This window comes from Achroia grisella, unplaced genomic scaffold (assembly GCF_030625045.1).
Source record: "Achroia grisella isolate CSIRO2021 unplaced genomic scaffold, CSIRO_AGI_Agris_v1 utg900, whole genome shotgun sequence".
Lineage (NCBI taxonomy): Eukaryota > Metazoa > Arthropoda > Insecta > Lepidoptera > Pyralidae > Achroia > Achroia grisella.
In genome coordinates, this window is record NW_026713059.1 from 5,069,590 (window position 1) to 5,084,981 (window position 15,392).

The following is a 15,392-nucleotide window of genomic DNA, read 5'->3' on the forward strand; positions in this document are numbered from 1 at the left end:
TAAGTAAAAAACAATACAGTGGACCCCCGGTAGTCCGACAATCATTTTGCAGGGCAGTGTCGGACTATCGAATTTGTCGGATTATACAGTACTGCCTAAGACCCCTTATAGTCCGAATTTTTTTTACAAAAGAGTACCTTGTAATCCGACAAATTATAGATCAAATGATGATTCTTTATATTATATACATATACAGTGGACCCCCGGTTATCCGACAAACGTTTTGCAGGGCAGTGTCGGACCATCGTATTTGTCGGATTATAGAGTGCTGCTTAAGGGTCCTCTGCTTATAGTCCGGAATTATTTAGACAATGTCGGATTACAAGGGGGCCCGGATTACCGCGGGTCCACTGTACTCCAAAAAGGTTATGGGCTAAATGCGATCTTAAGACCTTTGGGTCAAGGTGAATGGTTAACGACAAGACCCTGACGCTTTCAAACTATTATTGAACAACCCCTATATAAATAGCATTTATAGGTATAGGAGTTGTTATGCTGGTGGAAAGTACCTAATCATATTAATTGTATATATAAATTATATGTATACATAATTATTTATATATTAATTGTATACATAAAATATGTAAAATATTATTATTATTACTATTTTTATCCAAAAATTCTCATCTCCCCTCTTAAGGAGAGGAGATGGCAACATACTATTATTATTATTATTGTTATTCTTTATTTTTTCTCAGCTTTATTATTATTATTATACCTGTATGGTGATTTTTCAATAAACTAAAATGACTTTTACCTTATTTAAGTTAGAAGGTAACTAGTAATCTGTCATAGGTGTTCATTATAAAGGTTTCTGATTTTTAAACTTTTAAGGGAAAGGATATATACCTCTCTACCTCTAAATAATTATTATTTAATACAAAATTTGTTAGTTATTAAAATGGGTAAACATTTTGGAGAATTAGCATTTATTCGTGGTATAGTTTATTACAAAATATCGCAACATGAACAGAAGCCATTTGCTGGTGTTATAGCATACGGCATTCCCAATATTCTGCCAAGAAGTACAGCAACTATGAAGTATTGGTTACCACGTACGTGATACATTTTTATCTAATATATTTATTTTTATATGCATATATGGATTTAAGACAGCCCTCATAGTGGCCAATGCAATAGAAATAAAATAACAATGGTGTTCAGAAGGGTATAGTTTGGTACGAATAAGGTCGCTAGTCCACATTAAAAATCCTTACCCTCAGTAATAAGGCTGTCCTATTATCCGATTTATAATATATATATACGTAAATCGTAATAATATATAGATATTATTACGTAAATCGGCATGGCTATTTTATAATAGGACAGCCTTATTACTGAGGGTAAGGATTTTTAATGTGGACTAGCGACTCATGACTATAATGTAGGTAAGGTGCGGCAGACTTGTAGTTGCGATATTTGTCATGCAGGATGTGGTTAGGTAATTTGGTAATTTGTAAAAATCCATTTTCAGTTATGGAAAACACTGTTAGTATTATAGTTTATTAATGTCGGTTAAATTCGAATTCATATTATAAAAAAGAAAGGGCTTTCTACGTTTCTAGATCGAAAAGGTAGTTTTCATATTATACACATAGTTCTTTTTCTTTTTACAGCGTTTATATTTGGTTACATAATTTACAAATCAGTCGAAGAAGCCCATTATGCATCAACACGGAAGAACCCAAGAGATTATATTAATGAGGTTGATCCAAATGCCAAGTCCACAAAATGCTAAGTCTATAAATTATTAGGAGGTTTTATTAATAATTAAATTAAATTATTAGTAATTTAACTATTTAATTTACAGTGCTTAGAAAAGTTATATACTAATAATTGAAATAATGTAGCAGATAATACAATACAATAAGTCCAATAGGAAATGAACTTCCACTCAGTTCCTCGGACTCTACAGACAGCATTCACCGATATCAAGTTTTCACCGACATTTCGTTAGGTATATTAGATTCCAACGTGATAGGTGCTTACGCTTTTTTCAATAAATTTAGCTTGTTATCGGCGTTTACATAAACGGAGAGTTAGAAATATAAGAATGAGTTTTCAGCGTCTGTCAGAATTTATCTCATTGCCTTTCACGGATCAAAGTTGGTAAACCGTTATACTTCGAATTTATTTATGTAGTTAGTTATAAATTAGTTGACGCAAGCATTGAAATATAGCTACAATAGGCATTTATGAATGTACCATACAGAATCAAAATACCTTATACCATGTCCGCTGTCGCATGGTGCTAGTGACAGTTTCGTTTCACTCCTAAAAGTTGCTGCGATTTACAAATTATTACTTAGTATTTCAGCTGTACCACATTCTTAATATGTATATTAAATCATTAATAATTGTATTAACTTAAATGTAGCAATTGTGAAATGTAAAATTAGTAACTGTCACCCCAGCCATGCTACAGTGCACAGTGCAGTATACTTACCGTGGTGGTCTGATAGTAATTACGTTTTTAAAAAAAATATAATATATTCATATTATTGACGGCTCTGGTGGTCTAGTGATTTAGAATATCGCCTTACTTCCGGTGGTCGCGGGTTTAATAACACGCACGGTGCAACATTTACATTGTTTCTATCGGTCTGTTTTCTGTGTATATTATGTATTTAAAATATATATCAGTTGTCTAGTACCTGCTTGTAATACAAACTCTGCTAACGGGCTGCGTTGATTGTCCGGGGTTATTATATTATTAATGGCTGGACCGATTAAGATGAAATTTTGTACTTCTATTTTAATGCGTATTTGGATGATTTGAAAACGATGACCCACACATGAAACCCCTGTTACTTCAAGCGCCTATAGCCAACAGTAACTATTTATCATGAGATTTTGACTTGCTTTCCAAAACTTTGGGTTAAAAATATAAATTTCCTGTATTCGGGAAGACGCGCTTCTTTTCCGAACCTCTCTTACGTCTATGTCTCTTATTATTGTTGAGATTAGGAACGTGTTAACAGTCCCTTTCATTTTAATATCTAGACGGTTTCAGCGTTTAGATTTATATGAGATCAATTTGATGTAACCAATACATTATCACTGAGTGAAGATAATACGATAAGGAAACTGACGGTATCGTGGATGGTAGCGATTTAGAATTTGTGAAGGGGGAAAAATAATATACTTGTTGTTAAATAATTCGTTTTACTAAGCTTTTAACATTAAAAATGCACAAACATAGCATTGGTTGAACCATATCTTGAAATATACAACAGAGGCCAAAAAGAAACAGCTGTGAAATAATATTTCATGGATTTGCTTCATGTCACTATGAAGTGAAAATTATAGGTACTTTTTGAAACAAAAATAAATCTACCCCTTCAAAATGTACATTTACGTACATGTGTACACTATAACTTATATGACCAATTGTAAATATGTCCGATTTAAAATTTCCTCGCAATGAATTATCTTTTGAGTTTTAATCACCACTAAATAGTTTATGAAGCTTAATTTGAATACAATTTTAAGCAATTTGTAACATACATGTGATCAACGTGAACTTGACTCGACCGTGACAAATGCACTGACTAGTTCAATTCTATATTTTTAATATAATATTAGAGACGTTATTGCGCTATTGTATATAAATTAAATATTTTAACATCTGCTGTTGTGATATACATATATATAAGACAGATCCTATTATTTACTCCCCCCTTATAAAAATTGTATCCACCCGGCCAAGGAATATCTGACTTATAGGCCAGAAGAAAAAATATCTTGGCCTACCTGAGCTGAACATTGAATATTTAAATAATGTCTAATAAATAAGCAACGGTATCCTAATCCGATATCTCTAAAATTTATGATTATCTGTTTGTTTAATCTTCACGAAGAAATGGTAAAACGAATTGTTTAGTTAACAAGTATTAGTCCAACTTAAAAACTGGTACATACACATCGGACTCGGTCAAGCGAATCACGTGATACTCTAAATCAATTTGTTGTAATTATACATTTCATAATAATAATATTGATGTCATAACACAAAATAACAGATTAAAATCATTGCACACACGCAATGCGAAATGTGAATACGTTTTTTGGAATGGTATCATTGTATATTTGATACAACTGAAATATAGATGTATCGAGCAATTCACAATTTATCATGTTACTGATTATAAAAAATAAAATATTGGTTTCTCGAATCATTTTAGAAATACGTACATATATATATTTGTTCTGCACTCAATCAATGATGTGCTCAGTACCAGACTTCGAGTAGTGTTTATTCCTACGTATTCGTTCGATTCTGTTATATAGCATGATATATTGCATCCAAACATTAAAGAGTAAGTAGATATTATAAATCAATCAATACAAAACAATCCTAACGAATTGTAAGAAAACAGCACTAGTGAGTAATATTTTGAAAGTAAAAGTATTTTATTTGCTAAATTTATTATTCGTGACTAAATTAATTCATTTTTATTATATCACATAATAGGGAATCTGCAAAAAGCAGAAAATGCACCAGGTATATAAAAAATAACAAAAATATGTTAATACTTTTCAGTGTCAAATTAGAAATGCGTGTTTATTATTCCATTAATGATCTAATTAAGTGAGTCATTATTGAAACTTCAATAACAGAGGTGATAAGTAACATAGGATTAAGGTATACTCTATAAACCTTAATCTTATTAACAGAAACCATATTCAGCTATACTGTCGTTTGAATTAAAAATAAATATTAACTATCATTTAGCCCACCACTCATACTGAAATGAACCTACTCGGTACACACATAAAACTAAATAATAACGCATCCCACACCAGCACAATCACATAGTGAGTTAACAGCACACAGAACACAGATTAATTTAAATTCAACACATTAAATGGCATAAACATTTCAGTGACAATGTGCAGTGACATCAGTTTGTGAAAATTGATTGCGTCTAAATGTGCGACTTTTAATTGAATGTAATAAAAGTACAAAACGTAATATGAGCATACGAAGTAATTGTACACTACATATTAAATCGTGTTACTACATTGAATTAAAAGTCAAACTATAGTAATTATTTAGTATTATGGTACAAAGTGACGAGAGGCGGCGGTTGTGGAGGACGTTTACTCGACGTCCATTTCGCTGGGCTGCGATTCACTGGCGGCGGCCGGCTGCCCGTCACCCCCCGTCGGGTTGGTAGGTGGAGGCGTTTTTTCTTTAGGTTTCGGTTTATTCAGGATAGGATTTACTATGTTCTCAAAGTTCTGAAATACAAATTGTTTTGTGAACTTAATTTAGATAGAAGAGCAAATTATGATAATTATTGACTGTGCTTGCGGAATCCGCTGTGTTGTAGTTTTATTTTATACGTGTAAATAGGTAAATGGAAAACTATATAAAAAGACTTGGAATGAAGTATAAAAGAATTTACAATAAATGAACTATAAAATTAAATAGAAATTTAGAATAAAAAAATATATTTCCGATTAGCAAGATACAACAAGCCGTAGGCCAGAAACAATTTGATTTACAAGTAAACTTCATATAATTCTGCAGTAACTGTCAGTGTTTTATCACTCTTCATCATATGAATGAAATAGTTAGTAGGACGAAACAGTTGAATAGCCAAAATAGATTAATAGTTACATGTTTGACGTAGTTAGCAGAGAGATGCATGCGTATAGCTATAAATATTTTTAATATTAGAAATGGAATAATATATATAATTATCGTAGATAATACCTGTCGTTCTTGACGAATTTGATGTGTAGTGTGAGTTGGCGCCTGGTAACGCGGCGTGTGAGCAAGGGTTTGGCGTGCGCTTTCGAGCCAGTTCAGCGCGCTCTTAGAAGCATCCACAACTTTCTGTATATCAGCTTCAGATAAATGAGAATATTTTGCATCTCCACCTCTAAAATTTGAGAACCAATTAATAATATTTGAAAAAGAACATAGAAAACATTCATAAACATAGAGATAAGGGGAACAATAAAAAGATTTCTTTCAAATATAAAATAAAAACAGTAATTATGGATATACTACTCTCATGACCTCGTTGCTTAGAAATTGAAGCAGAATTTTGTATAATATATTCTATTTTCAGAGTCGGTTTTGTATAGGTTTACATATATAAGTAGTTTGTATAATAGAATAGGACTTACTTGTATAAATCAATAGCTTTGTTAGCTAACTGAATAGCTAATGCAAAATCATCTAGAGCTCCAGGGCGAAGCTCAAATTCTAATCTCCGTTGTTTTATGGGTTCACCTTCCGTTTTTAATTCTGTCAACTTGTCACTGTATACCTTTAGATGGCAGAATTAAATGATTAAAAATCTTAAAATTCTATCGTAGTAGGTAAATAGTTTATTTATATGGCAAATAAAAAGGTTGTATTTTTAAACCATTACACTTATACTTTAGATTTAGGCTGGAATCAATTATAGTATGTAACAACTAAAATTCTTTTTTTCCTAACACATATGACATAAATGTTAATAAATTGAGAAAATAATTGTATCAATTAAAAAAATTCAGATACCACAGCAAGACAAATAATAAAGTGAATATACAATTAATTTTATAAAGTATTTGGGTATGCAAAAATGCATGTATTACCTGTCTATTCTGATCTTCACCCTCATCGTAAAGCCACGATTCCAAAGCGTCCAGTTCATTGACAAGTCGATTGCGTTGGTCCTCAGCAACAAAATCATGTAGAGAATCGCCCTCAGAGAGTTTGCCACGCAATTCATACACATACTCTTCTAGAGCATTTCGCGCATCAGCGCGCTCCTTTTCTTGTCTATCTTGAGCTTGCATTTTGCCCTTAAAACATGCAAGTACATATATCAAGTACAATAGAATAAATGCCATATCTGATATACTCCTATTAGAAATAATTACAAAAGATTAAAGAGTTAATATAAACACTATCAGTGCAAATCTTTTAAATATATGTAAATCTATAAACTACTTAAAGTAGTGATTATTCTTCATGATGCATTATTTCTAACAAGTAACAAATTATATAATTAATTATTAAAATTATATAAGGTAATCATATCTCAAAAAACAAGTAATCTTGTATGTTCAATTTGTATTTTACCATCTACATAAGATTTTTAACGATGTTATTGTAAGTGAAAATAATTTACAATGTAATTATTATACAGGATATTTTTGTGATTACTTGTTGATAAATTAGCATCAAATACTAGTAAGTAGGTAGTAGTACCTCTTGTTCCATGTACGTATTGAGCTCCTGCTGGGAGAATCCATGAGTTCTAGCATCAATTGGCAATTCAATTGTTTTCACAAGAACTTTCTTTGCCTTTTCTTTTGATTTGTCCTTTTTATCATCAGCATTATCCTATAAAATTAAAGCAAATAGAGTTCACATAGTTAAAAGAATGCCTCTTCCCCACCACAGCAGTCTGCTTGGAAAATATAATTAGTTCCACCAACATGCATTACAGTCATTGTTGAGTACATTCTCAAGCAGTGCCATGACCCATTTGCACCAACATCACGAACATAATTTGCAAATAAAATAAAACCATACCACCAAGCTATTAATTAATAAGCATTTAGACGAAATAAAGAAAACATGAAGAAACAACGTAGGATTAACAAAAACATGCGTGGACACAGAGACAAAACTGTAAATAAATCTCATTTCAAATGTTAATATAAACGGATATGCGAGAGTATAATTCGCCTTGAAATAAACGTGTGCAAATGGGGCCTCATAAGAGGATGGGGAAGATCAAAGAACTGTGGTGCCTGCTGCCTGTATTGCCTAATAATAAAATATTGACCAATAAACAATACGTCAAAAACAAATAATACGACATAATGGACATAGGGGCGAAGATGGTGGCAGCAAACATCACTAATCAATCGACGATCGCGCTACCGACACGTACCCCGCTGAACCACTGGCCTACTTTCTGTGTCCACGACTGTTTTTGTTGCGGCTCTCCCTTCATTTCATCTTCTCTCACCTCTTGGGACTCGGGTCCGTTTTGTTGCTGCTCTTGAGGACTGCCATTAGTTTCCATGGGGGCCTCCTGATTGTTTTGCGCGTTCTCGTTAGCATTCTCCATCTCAATATTCTCAGGTTGGGATGCATCTTGCTTCTTTTCAACCAACGAGGCTGATGCGACAGTTATTATCCCATGAATATTCACACGCACTTTAAGTTTGACTTTTTGTGATTCGCCCTCTGATGTTGGTTGAACATCCTTGATATGCCACTGCCCTAAAAGTTATACTTTTATAGTTAATAATAATGCATTGAATTATTATTGCATTTGTCTAAAGGTTATCAACTCAAAACCGCATCGAATAAATGACGTTATACTTTGTTTTACGCATATATGTAATAATAAAACAAATGGAAATATTAATTATATCATCAGTTTTGTTTGTTGTTTGTTTTTTCTGACCAATATTTTAGAGTACACACAACAATCTCAATTAGTATCATACACTATTAATATTTGGAATTAATACATTACTAGTGTTATGTTAAAAGACGCAAAACGGCGCAATTTAATGTCATCAGAATGGAATTAAGTTTTAGAGTAGTATTGTATTTATATGAATAATTAGGGCTAGATATGTTCTGTGCCACCCAAAAATAAGATACATCTGACATTAAAATTACTACCGCTTGCTGTATTTAACAAGTAATATTGTTCAAAACAGTTTATAAATTAAAGACTGCTTTTGCAATTGTGTCACAGTGTCTGAAGGTATGTATATAAGGATACAACATCTGTTAAATAATATTTATTGAACAAAGCCTATTATTACTCACTAAACGATTACTTATGTAATGTATGACAAATGTGCATGGCTATAGTTGTTCATGCAGGGAATTTTCATTTAATGTTAGACATAGACACATATAAGCAAACACTTTAATTAAAGAAAAAAAGAAATTCAGTTGAGTTTCTTGTTAGTTATTCTCAATTGAATCTATATAATGAACAGGACAGTAGGGAAAATAGTAATATAAAAAAATATACTATTGCGACTAAAATATCCTACATGAATAAATAATTTTTTATTTCCTTTATAAGCTCAACCTTAGAACCTCGTACATCGTCATCTCTATCTTTACACGCCACTGCTGCTTTATCCACCTTACATAACTTTTATTCTGTTCTATTTCTATAATACTAATATTTATAATAAGAGCTGCCATGGAACTGCAAGTTTAAATTTTAATATCCTATGTACATACAAGTAATCAATTTGAAAATTTTATGCAATAATATTTAGCAATTGTAATTAATATTTTTGAAATTAGTCAGATAATATCTATGTTATACATACCAATGAAAGAATCCGGGAAGGGCACTTGATCCGAGTAATAAGCACTCACTGTGAATGGTTCTTTTCTGTAGAATGTTAACATTTTCGAGAATGGTGCAGGATGGAAAGCAGGGAACACCTATAATGATTACAAATAATTGTTATACTATCTAACAACATATCGAAGAATTGTGTATATTATTATAACATCAATTTTCGTTTTTGTGGCCTGATTATGTAAATAATAAAAATGAAATAATTATGGACAGAACTTGTATAAATTAATTCATGGCCAGTCTTAGCCTAATTTTAAGTTCACTTTCAAACAGTTAACTTTGAAATTGAAAAAAAAAAACAAAATTACCACAGGAATTAATGACAGAAACGGGTCTTAGAACTATGATTTGTAACAAGGATGTGCTCGTTGGATAATGTACTATAATTGTGGTGGGGTTTAATGGGGGTGATAGAGGTGAGGATGTGCTACCAACCTCCATGTCGGTGTCTTCTCCACGCGCAGCATCCCAGGCGAGACGAACAGCGTAGGGTTGTGCGTCAGTTACGGAGAATTCACGCACGCGAACCGCCGGTGATAGCATAGCGCATTGCAACGCGCACCCGCGCGACACCGCCTCATCCTATTTAAGCAAATGCGATATTTGTTACCAATTTTTAAACATTGTCTCTATACATAAATAGATCATGGATACCGTAATACCACTCACGCATTACTATTCTAGAGGGCTAAGATATCATGCCTTATCATGTAATTTTACTACATACCAAATCTGACCAAAACACAACAAGCTGTTTAGTGGCTGAAATTGTTGAGACTAAGATAGGACTTTTTGGTCTATACATGGTTTTATTTTCAAATGCCCTTTATACAAATAATATCTATTCGCCTGAATCTATTATAAGAAATAAAGTTTACATTTAAGTTTAAGTTAACACTTTTATGCTAGGATGTGTTAGTTTAAAAGTAAACTCATTAATAATTGACTACTTATAAAATGCATTAAAATGAAAATATACCTGGTTTAGGGTGGTTGATGCTTGTTTTCCAAATACTTGCTCAATCAGACCTTTCACAGCAGGTATTCTAGTAGAACCACCAACAATCTCCACCGAGTAGATGTCTTCCGGTCTCAATTCTGAAAGTAACCCAACAAAACTTTGATAAGAGGTAACTTGGATAAACATAAAATTTACAAAATATTTAATATAATTATCATAATTTAATACAAAATTTGTATTTCACTCACTCATTTACAGTTGATTAAAAAATATAATCTATGGAATAGAGAAAGAAAATTGACATTGAGACTTACTTGCATTGTGGAGTAGAGCCCGCATTGTTCTTTCAGCACGCGTGAAAGTTTCAGCACTAATTTGTTCCATTTGTGCACGTTGCATATCTCCAGAAACGTCCCGTTCTTCCATGAAACACTCAATATTCAGTGGTAATCGAGTGCTATTAGCTGACATCTGTTTTTTCAGTTTTTCAACTTCCTGCATAAGTCGAAGATAAGCTCTGTAAAGAAATTTCATCATATGTACTTAATTTATGGGCGTTTAGACATATTTGTTCAGTTTTCACATTTTTCTAATACACATTACTACCCACAACTTAGTACAGTATAATTGATTAATAAAAAAAAGTGCTAAAACTACAATAAAAAGTTATATATAGATTGTTTATAAAATGTAATTTGTATAAAATACCTTTGGTTTTTCCTGGCATCCAATTTAAATCGCGTAAGAAAATCTTGAGCGAAATATTCAGCCATGCCCATGTCTATATCGCGTCCACCGCACTGAGGATCTGATGCAGTAGCCAACACACGCAATTTACCCTTATTGAAGGCACATGCTGAAACCTAAACATTATACATTAGCCTCAATGATTGCGTACAGTTATAATATTATACAAAGAAGAAATAATAGTATCTTAGAAAATAATCATTACCTGTAGGGAGCTATGACCAAAGTCGACAAACACTACATTTCTCGGTTTCTCCTCAGGAGTTGGTAAATCTTGTTTATATATACCGTATGAGAGGGCAGTAGCAGTAGTTTCATTCATAAGACGTAGCACATTGAGTCCTAAAATGTAACGTGTAAATAACGTGTTTGAATAATCTATCTACATATTAGGGTTCTCATGGCATATAAAATATTATTCCAATGGTAAAAATAAAACAAAAATACTGTTACAAGGTTGCATTATTACTGTTATAAAATTTTAAGTTAATATTCATTCTTAATAAAAAGTGTTTAATATAGTGTATGAACACAGGATGTATAGAGGTCAAAATTGACAGACATACTGTCAAATAGACCAGCAGAAGTGGTGATGGTCTAGCCACATGAAGCATGACAAAAGGGCAAAATGGAGTAGAACAATAACAGAATGGTATCCTAGAGACGTAAAAAGAAAGAGGGGCATGCAGTTAATGAAATGGAAAGATGAGTTGAAGTCGACAGTGGGCAAACAAAAGAGACAAGTTGCATATGATGGAAATCAATGGAATTCCCTGGAGGAGGCCTATGACAAACAAAGGCAGACTGAAATTAGAGACTTATTGTAAAAATCTATATTTTAGTTAAAAATAATATGTATATGATAATATATATATGAATATAGTATTTATTACTAATCAGTATTAACATTAATTCTCCTATATTATTATTATTGAAATTGTTATCCATGTATACCTTTGGTAATGGGAATGAAAAATTTACATATTAATATTTAGTAACATACCTGAAATAGCAGCAGCATCCAAGAGGGCATTTCTTTCAGCATTGGTAAAGTAGCTAGGTACCGATATGACACAGTCATTAATTTGAGTTTGCAATGCTGTGGTGGCAATATCCTTCAATTTTGTAAACAGCATTGCAGTTATCTAGATAATAATACAATATAATTATATAATGAAATACATATCAAAATACTGGTCCAACCTAGTTCTGTTAATGTACAATGTAAACAGATATCTTAAACAAGTGTAGATATCAATAAATTCAAGGTCAATTCCCTCTCAAAGTATTAATGAAACTAAGAAAAAACAATATTATAGACAAAATAAAAAATTTAGAAACACATAATTGAGACAGTTTCCTATTTTTATCTTAATGTGTAATGAGTGTATATGGTATATAATAAATATGGATAAAATAAAATAAGGATTTTAATAAATTTGTAAAGAATAATTAAAAACAATATTTTGATTTAGAAATTACTTGACCTATAAGAAATTGCATTATCAATACCACAGGCTGTAAATTGTTGTACAAAATATTCATTGTTATATAAAAGCATTATTTCATTAGAAATCAGTATATAACATTTAATTCTTAACTGCATATTTTATTCAAGATATGATAAATAAAACACAGTTTTTGTATGTAACCACTATTTCCATTTCTTACAGGTTAAAGTTAAATCCTAAGCTATATTATATATAAGAACTAAGTGGCTTATATTATAAATGATATATTATTTCTCTGTTAAATACATTAACTACCATAATTTGAGACAATTTCAAAAAGAAAACACCTAAGATGATGCAAAAAAACATGACATCCAAATAGGAATTATGCTGTTATTTAAAATAAAAAAAAAACAAATGTAAAAACCTACTACCACCTGCTATATTACAACTATGTAAGTGTTTCTATTCCCAGAAATATAAATGAAAAATAACAATTAATAACATTTAGAATAGGCTTGTTGTCAGTACTCTTTTTCCAAAATTATAAGTTTATTAAAAAAAATCAGAAATATAAATAAAAAATTAATGGTAATGCCCATATTAAAAATGATCACTACACCGCTAAGTCAATACACTGTAGTACAGTATTATATAACTATTTATAACAGCAAAAAATGTAAAATCATTAACCACTATCAATGTGGTTATAACAGCTCTACACATGGCTATTGATGAAATGAACCAAAAAAATATAGTAACATGTTCATTATAAAATCTAAACTACACTTAACAGATAAGATGTTCAACATATATGATTCCATTCCATTCCAAACATAGATGCATTCCCACTTGAAATTTGTACATTACTAGAACATTATTTCACACTACCAAACTTATTAAAGTATGGTAGTGTGAAATAATAATGATTATCAAGTGTATGAGAATAGATAAAACAATTTACGTATTTAAGTGACAGTCCATGCACTATTAGTGTCATTATAAATTAATGTCCAGTCTGTTTTTTAATCACAGAGACAATTTTTTTTAAATAGATTGATTTGTAGGTGAATGCTTTAAAAATTATTATTTGTAGGGAAACATCAAAAATGTATTGTTAAGCTGTATAATACAACAACAGTAATGGAAACACTAGTATATGCACATAAATTTTAAACATCTGTTATGGAAAAATCATTTAAAGCTTTAAAACAAGGTTAAAATAAAAGTGAAGTTCTGATTAAACAAATCAGTATTGCAAATGTGTACCTGCAACACCAATTTGTATACACTACCGCACTGTAGACGATAAAATTATTTGACAATTTGACATTTACACCTGTCAATTTAGTCTCTGGGATTAAAAAACAGACTATAATTACTATACATATTTCTTCACAATGCCTTAGGGATGTTAATTTATGTGTTCAAACATTACTTTAATTCTGAAATCTTCAGAATATTAATGAAATTACACATTCAACAATGTAATAATCCCTAACCACTAAAATACATAATTGGTTCTCGAGTTGATGTGACAAATTAATGACAAACCTGTTCTGGGCTGAAAACATTATCTTCACCAAGGTAATTTATTCTAATGCCAATTCCACCATCTGAACGTTGTTCTACTTTAAATGGGAAATGTTTTAACTCTTTCTGAACAAAGGGATCAGAAAACTTTCTTCCTAGAAGTCTCTTGAATCCAAATACAGTATTCTTCATATTTGTAACCATTTGATTTTTTGCAGCTACTCCTAATATGCGATTCTTTGGCGAGAAGGCGACACATGATCTGGAATTAGATGTAAAATTCAATATTTAGGTTAGTTTACACTTTAACTTCTTATTATGAGTAAGTGTAAATAGTAAAGGAATAACATTTAATTGCTATAACAGCAATTAACAGCAGCTCGGTAAAAATAGTTCGTATTTGTACAATACTTATAAAATTCAATAAATGAATAGGTAACTTTTTTAGGATTTTTCCATGTGAATCATAACACACAAAAACAGTGTTAAACCATAAAAACATCAGAACTTAGAATGTATGTTCAGAGAATAGTAAACTGAACTAAAATATTTTGTAATTTTACTCACGGAGTACCCCGAAGACTGTAGTCATTAGCTATTGTCTCGATACCACCTGCTTTTGCAACAGCAATATAACAGGATTCGTTACCGAAATCAATACCAATGACGGACATAGCAGCCATTATGATGTATAATTTTCAATTAATTCAACTCTAAACTTAATGATCTTTAATTTTTTCCACAAGAATCACAGGATAATAACACGTTGCTTTAGCCTGACAATCACTTCTTCAATATCAATCGAGATTCGAGAATGAACGCCGGGTAATCGCACTTCCCCATTCGTAGTGTTCGTATTCACTCGTACACGAATTTTCTAGAACAGTAGTGTCGTCATATGTCAGACGAAACAGTCAAGTGATTCCGATCTCGATTAAACAAAAAAAATGTGTCATTAATTATTGTTTTAAATGATAGATCGCTTAAACAGAATATTTTTATGTAAATTTTTGTAAGTCTTATAAATTATATTAGATATTTGGCAGATAAAATAAAATAATACCTACATTTTACATATTGTTACTTGTTTCTTAAATGTTGCACCGATTTTGATTATTCTTATTGGAATCGATTAATTTAGTTCTTACCATTATTTGGTGATCATTCAATTAAAGGTTTTATGGCTGAAAAAATGAAAACACCAAATTTAAAGGTATAATGTGGAAATTATAAAATAATTTAAATACTAATATTACGCTATATGCCAGAATTAATATATTAAGCGCTGATAAGTTATTCAATAACATTGTATACCAAATAAACTGTGTATAATTATTTTAG

The 15,392-nt window shown here is 31.2% G+C and overlaps 1 protein-coding gene across 3 annotated transcripts; it reads right to left on the reverse strand.

Moving 5' to 3' along the window:
- Nucleotides 1-1,878: 1,878 nt before the first annotated feature.
- Nucleotides 1,879-14,924, reverse strand: LOC131853288 (97 kDa heat shock protein). 3 transcript variants are annotated; one of them, XM_059204141.1, is made up of 15 exons: nt 14,619-14,924; nt 14,073-14,313; nt 12,071-12,212; nt 11,273-11,409; nt 11,029-11,183; nt 10,635-10,837; nt 10,339-10,457; nt 9,795-9,941; nt 9,325-9,442; nt 7,908-8,242; nt 7,217-7,330; nt 6,598-6,807; nt 6,142-6,284; nt 5,723-5,891; nt 1,879-5,244 (listed from the first exon to the last, which is right to left on the reverse strand). In XM_059204141.1, exons 1-15 carry the CDS (start codon nt 14,732-14,734, stop codon nt 5,104-5,106), a joined length of 2,490 nt encoding a protein of 829 aa, XP_059060124.1. In that variant the 5' UTR covers nt 14,735-14,924; the 3' UTR covers nt 1,879-5,103. The 3 variants fall into 3 exon arrangements, with proteins under 3 accessions (XP_059060124.1, XP_059060123.1, XP_059060125.1); XM_059204140.1 differs by having other exon boundaries at nt 7,217-7,351; XM_059204142.1 differs by having other exon boundaries at nt 1,882-5,244; nt 7,217-7,351; nt 7,986-8,242.
- Between the last annotated feature and the right edge of the window lie 468 nt (nt 14,925-15,392).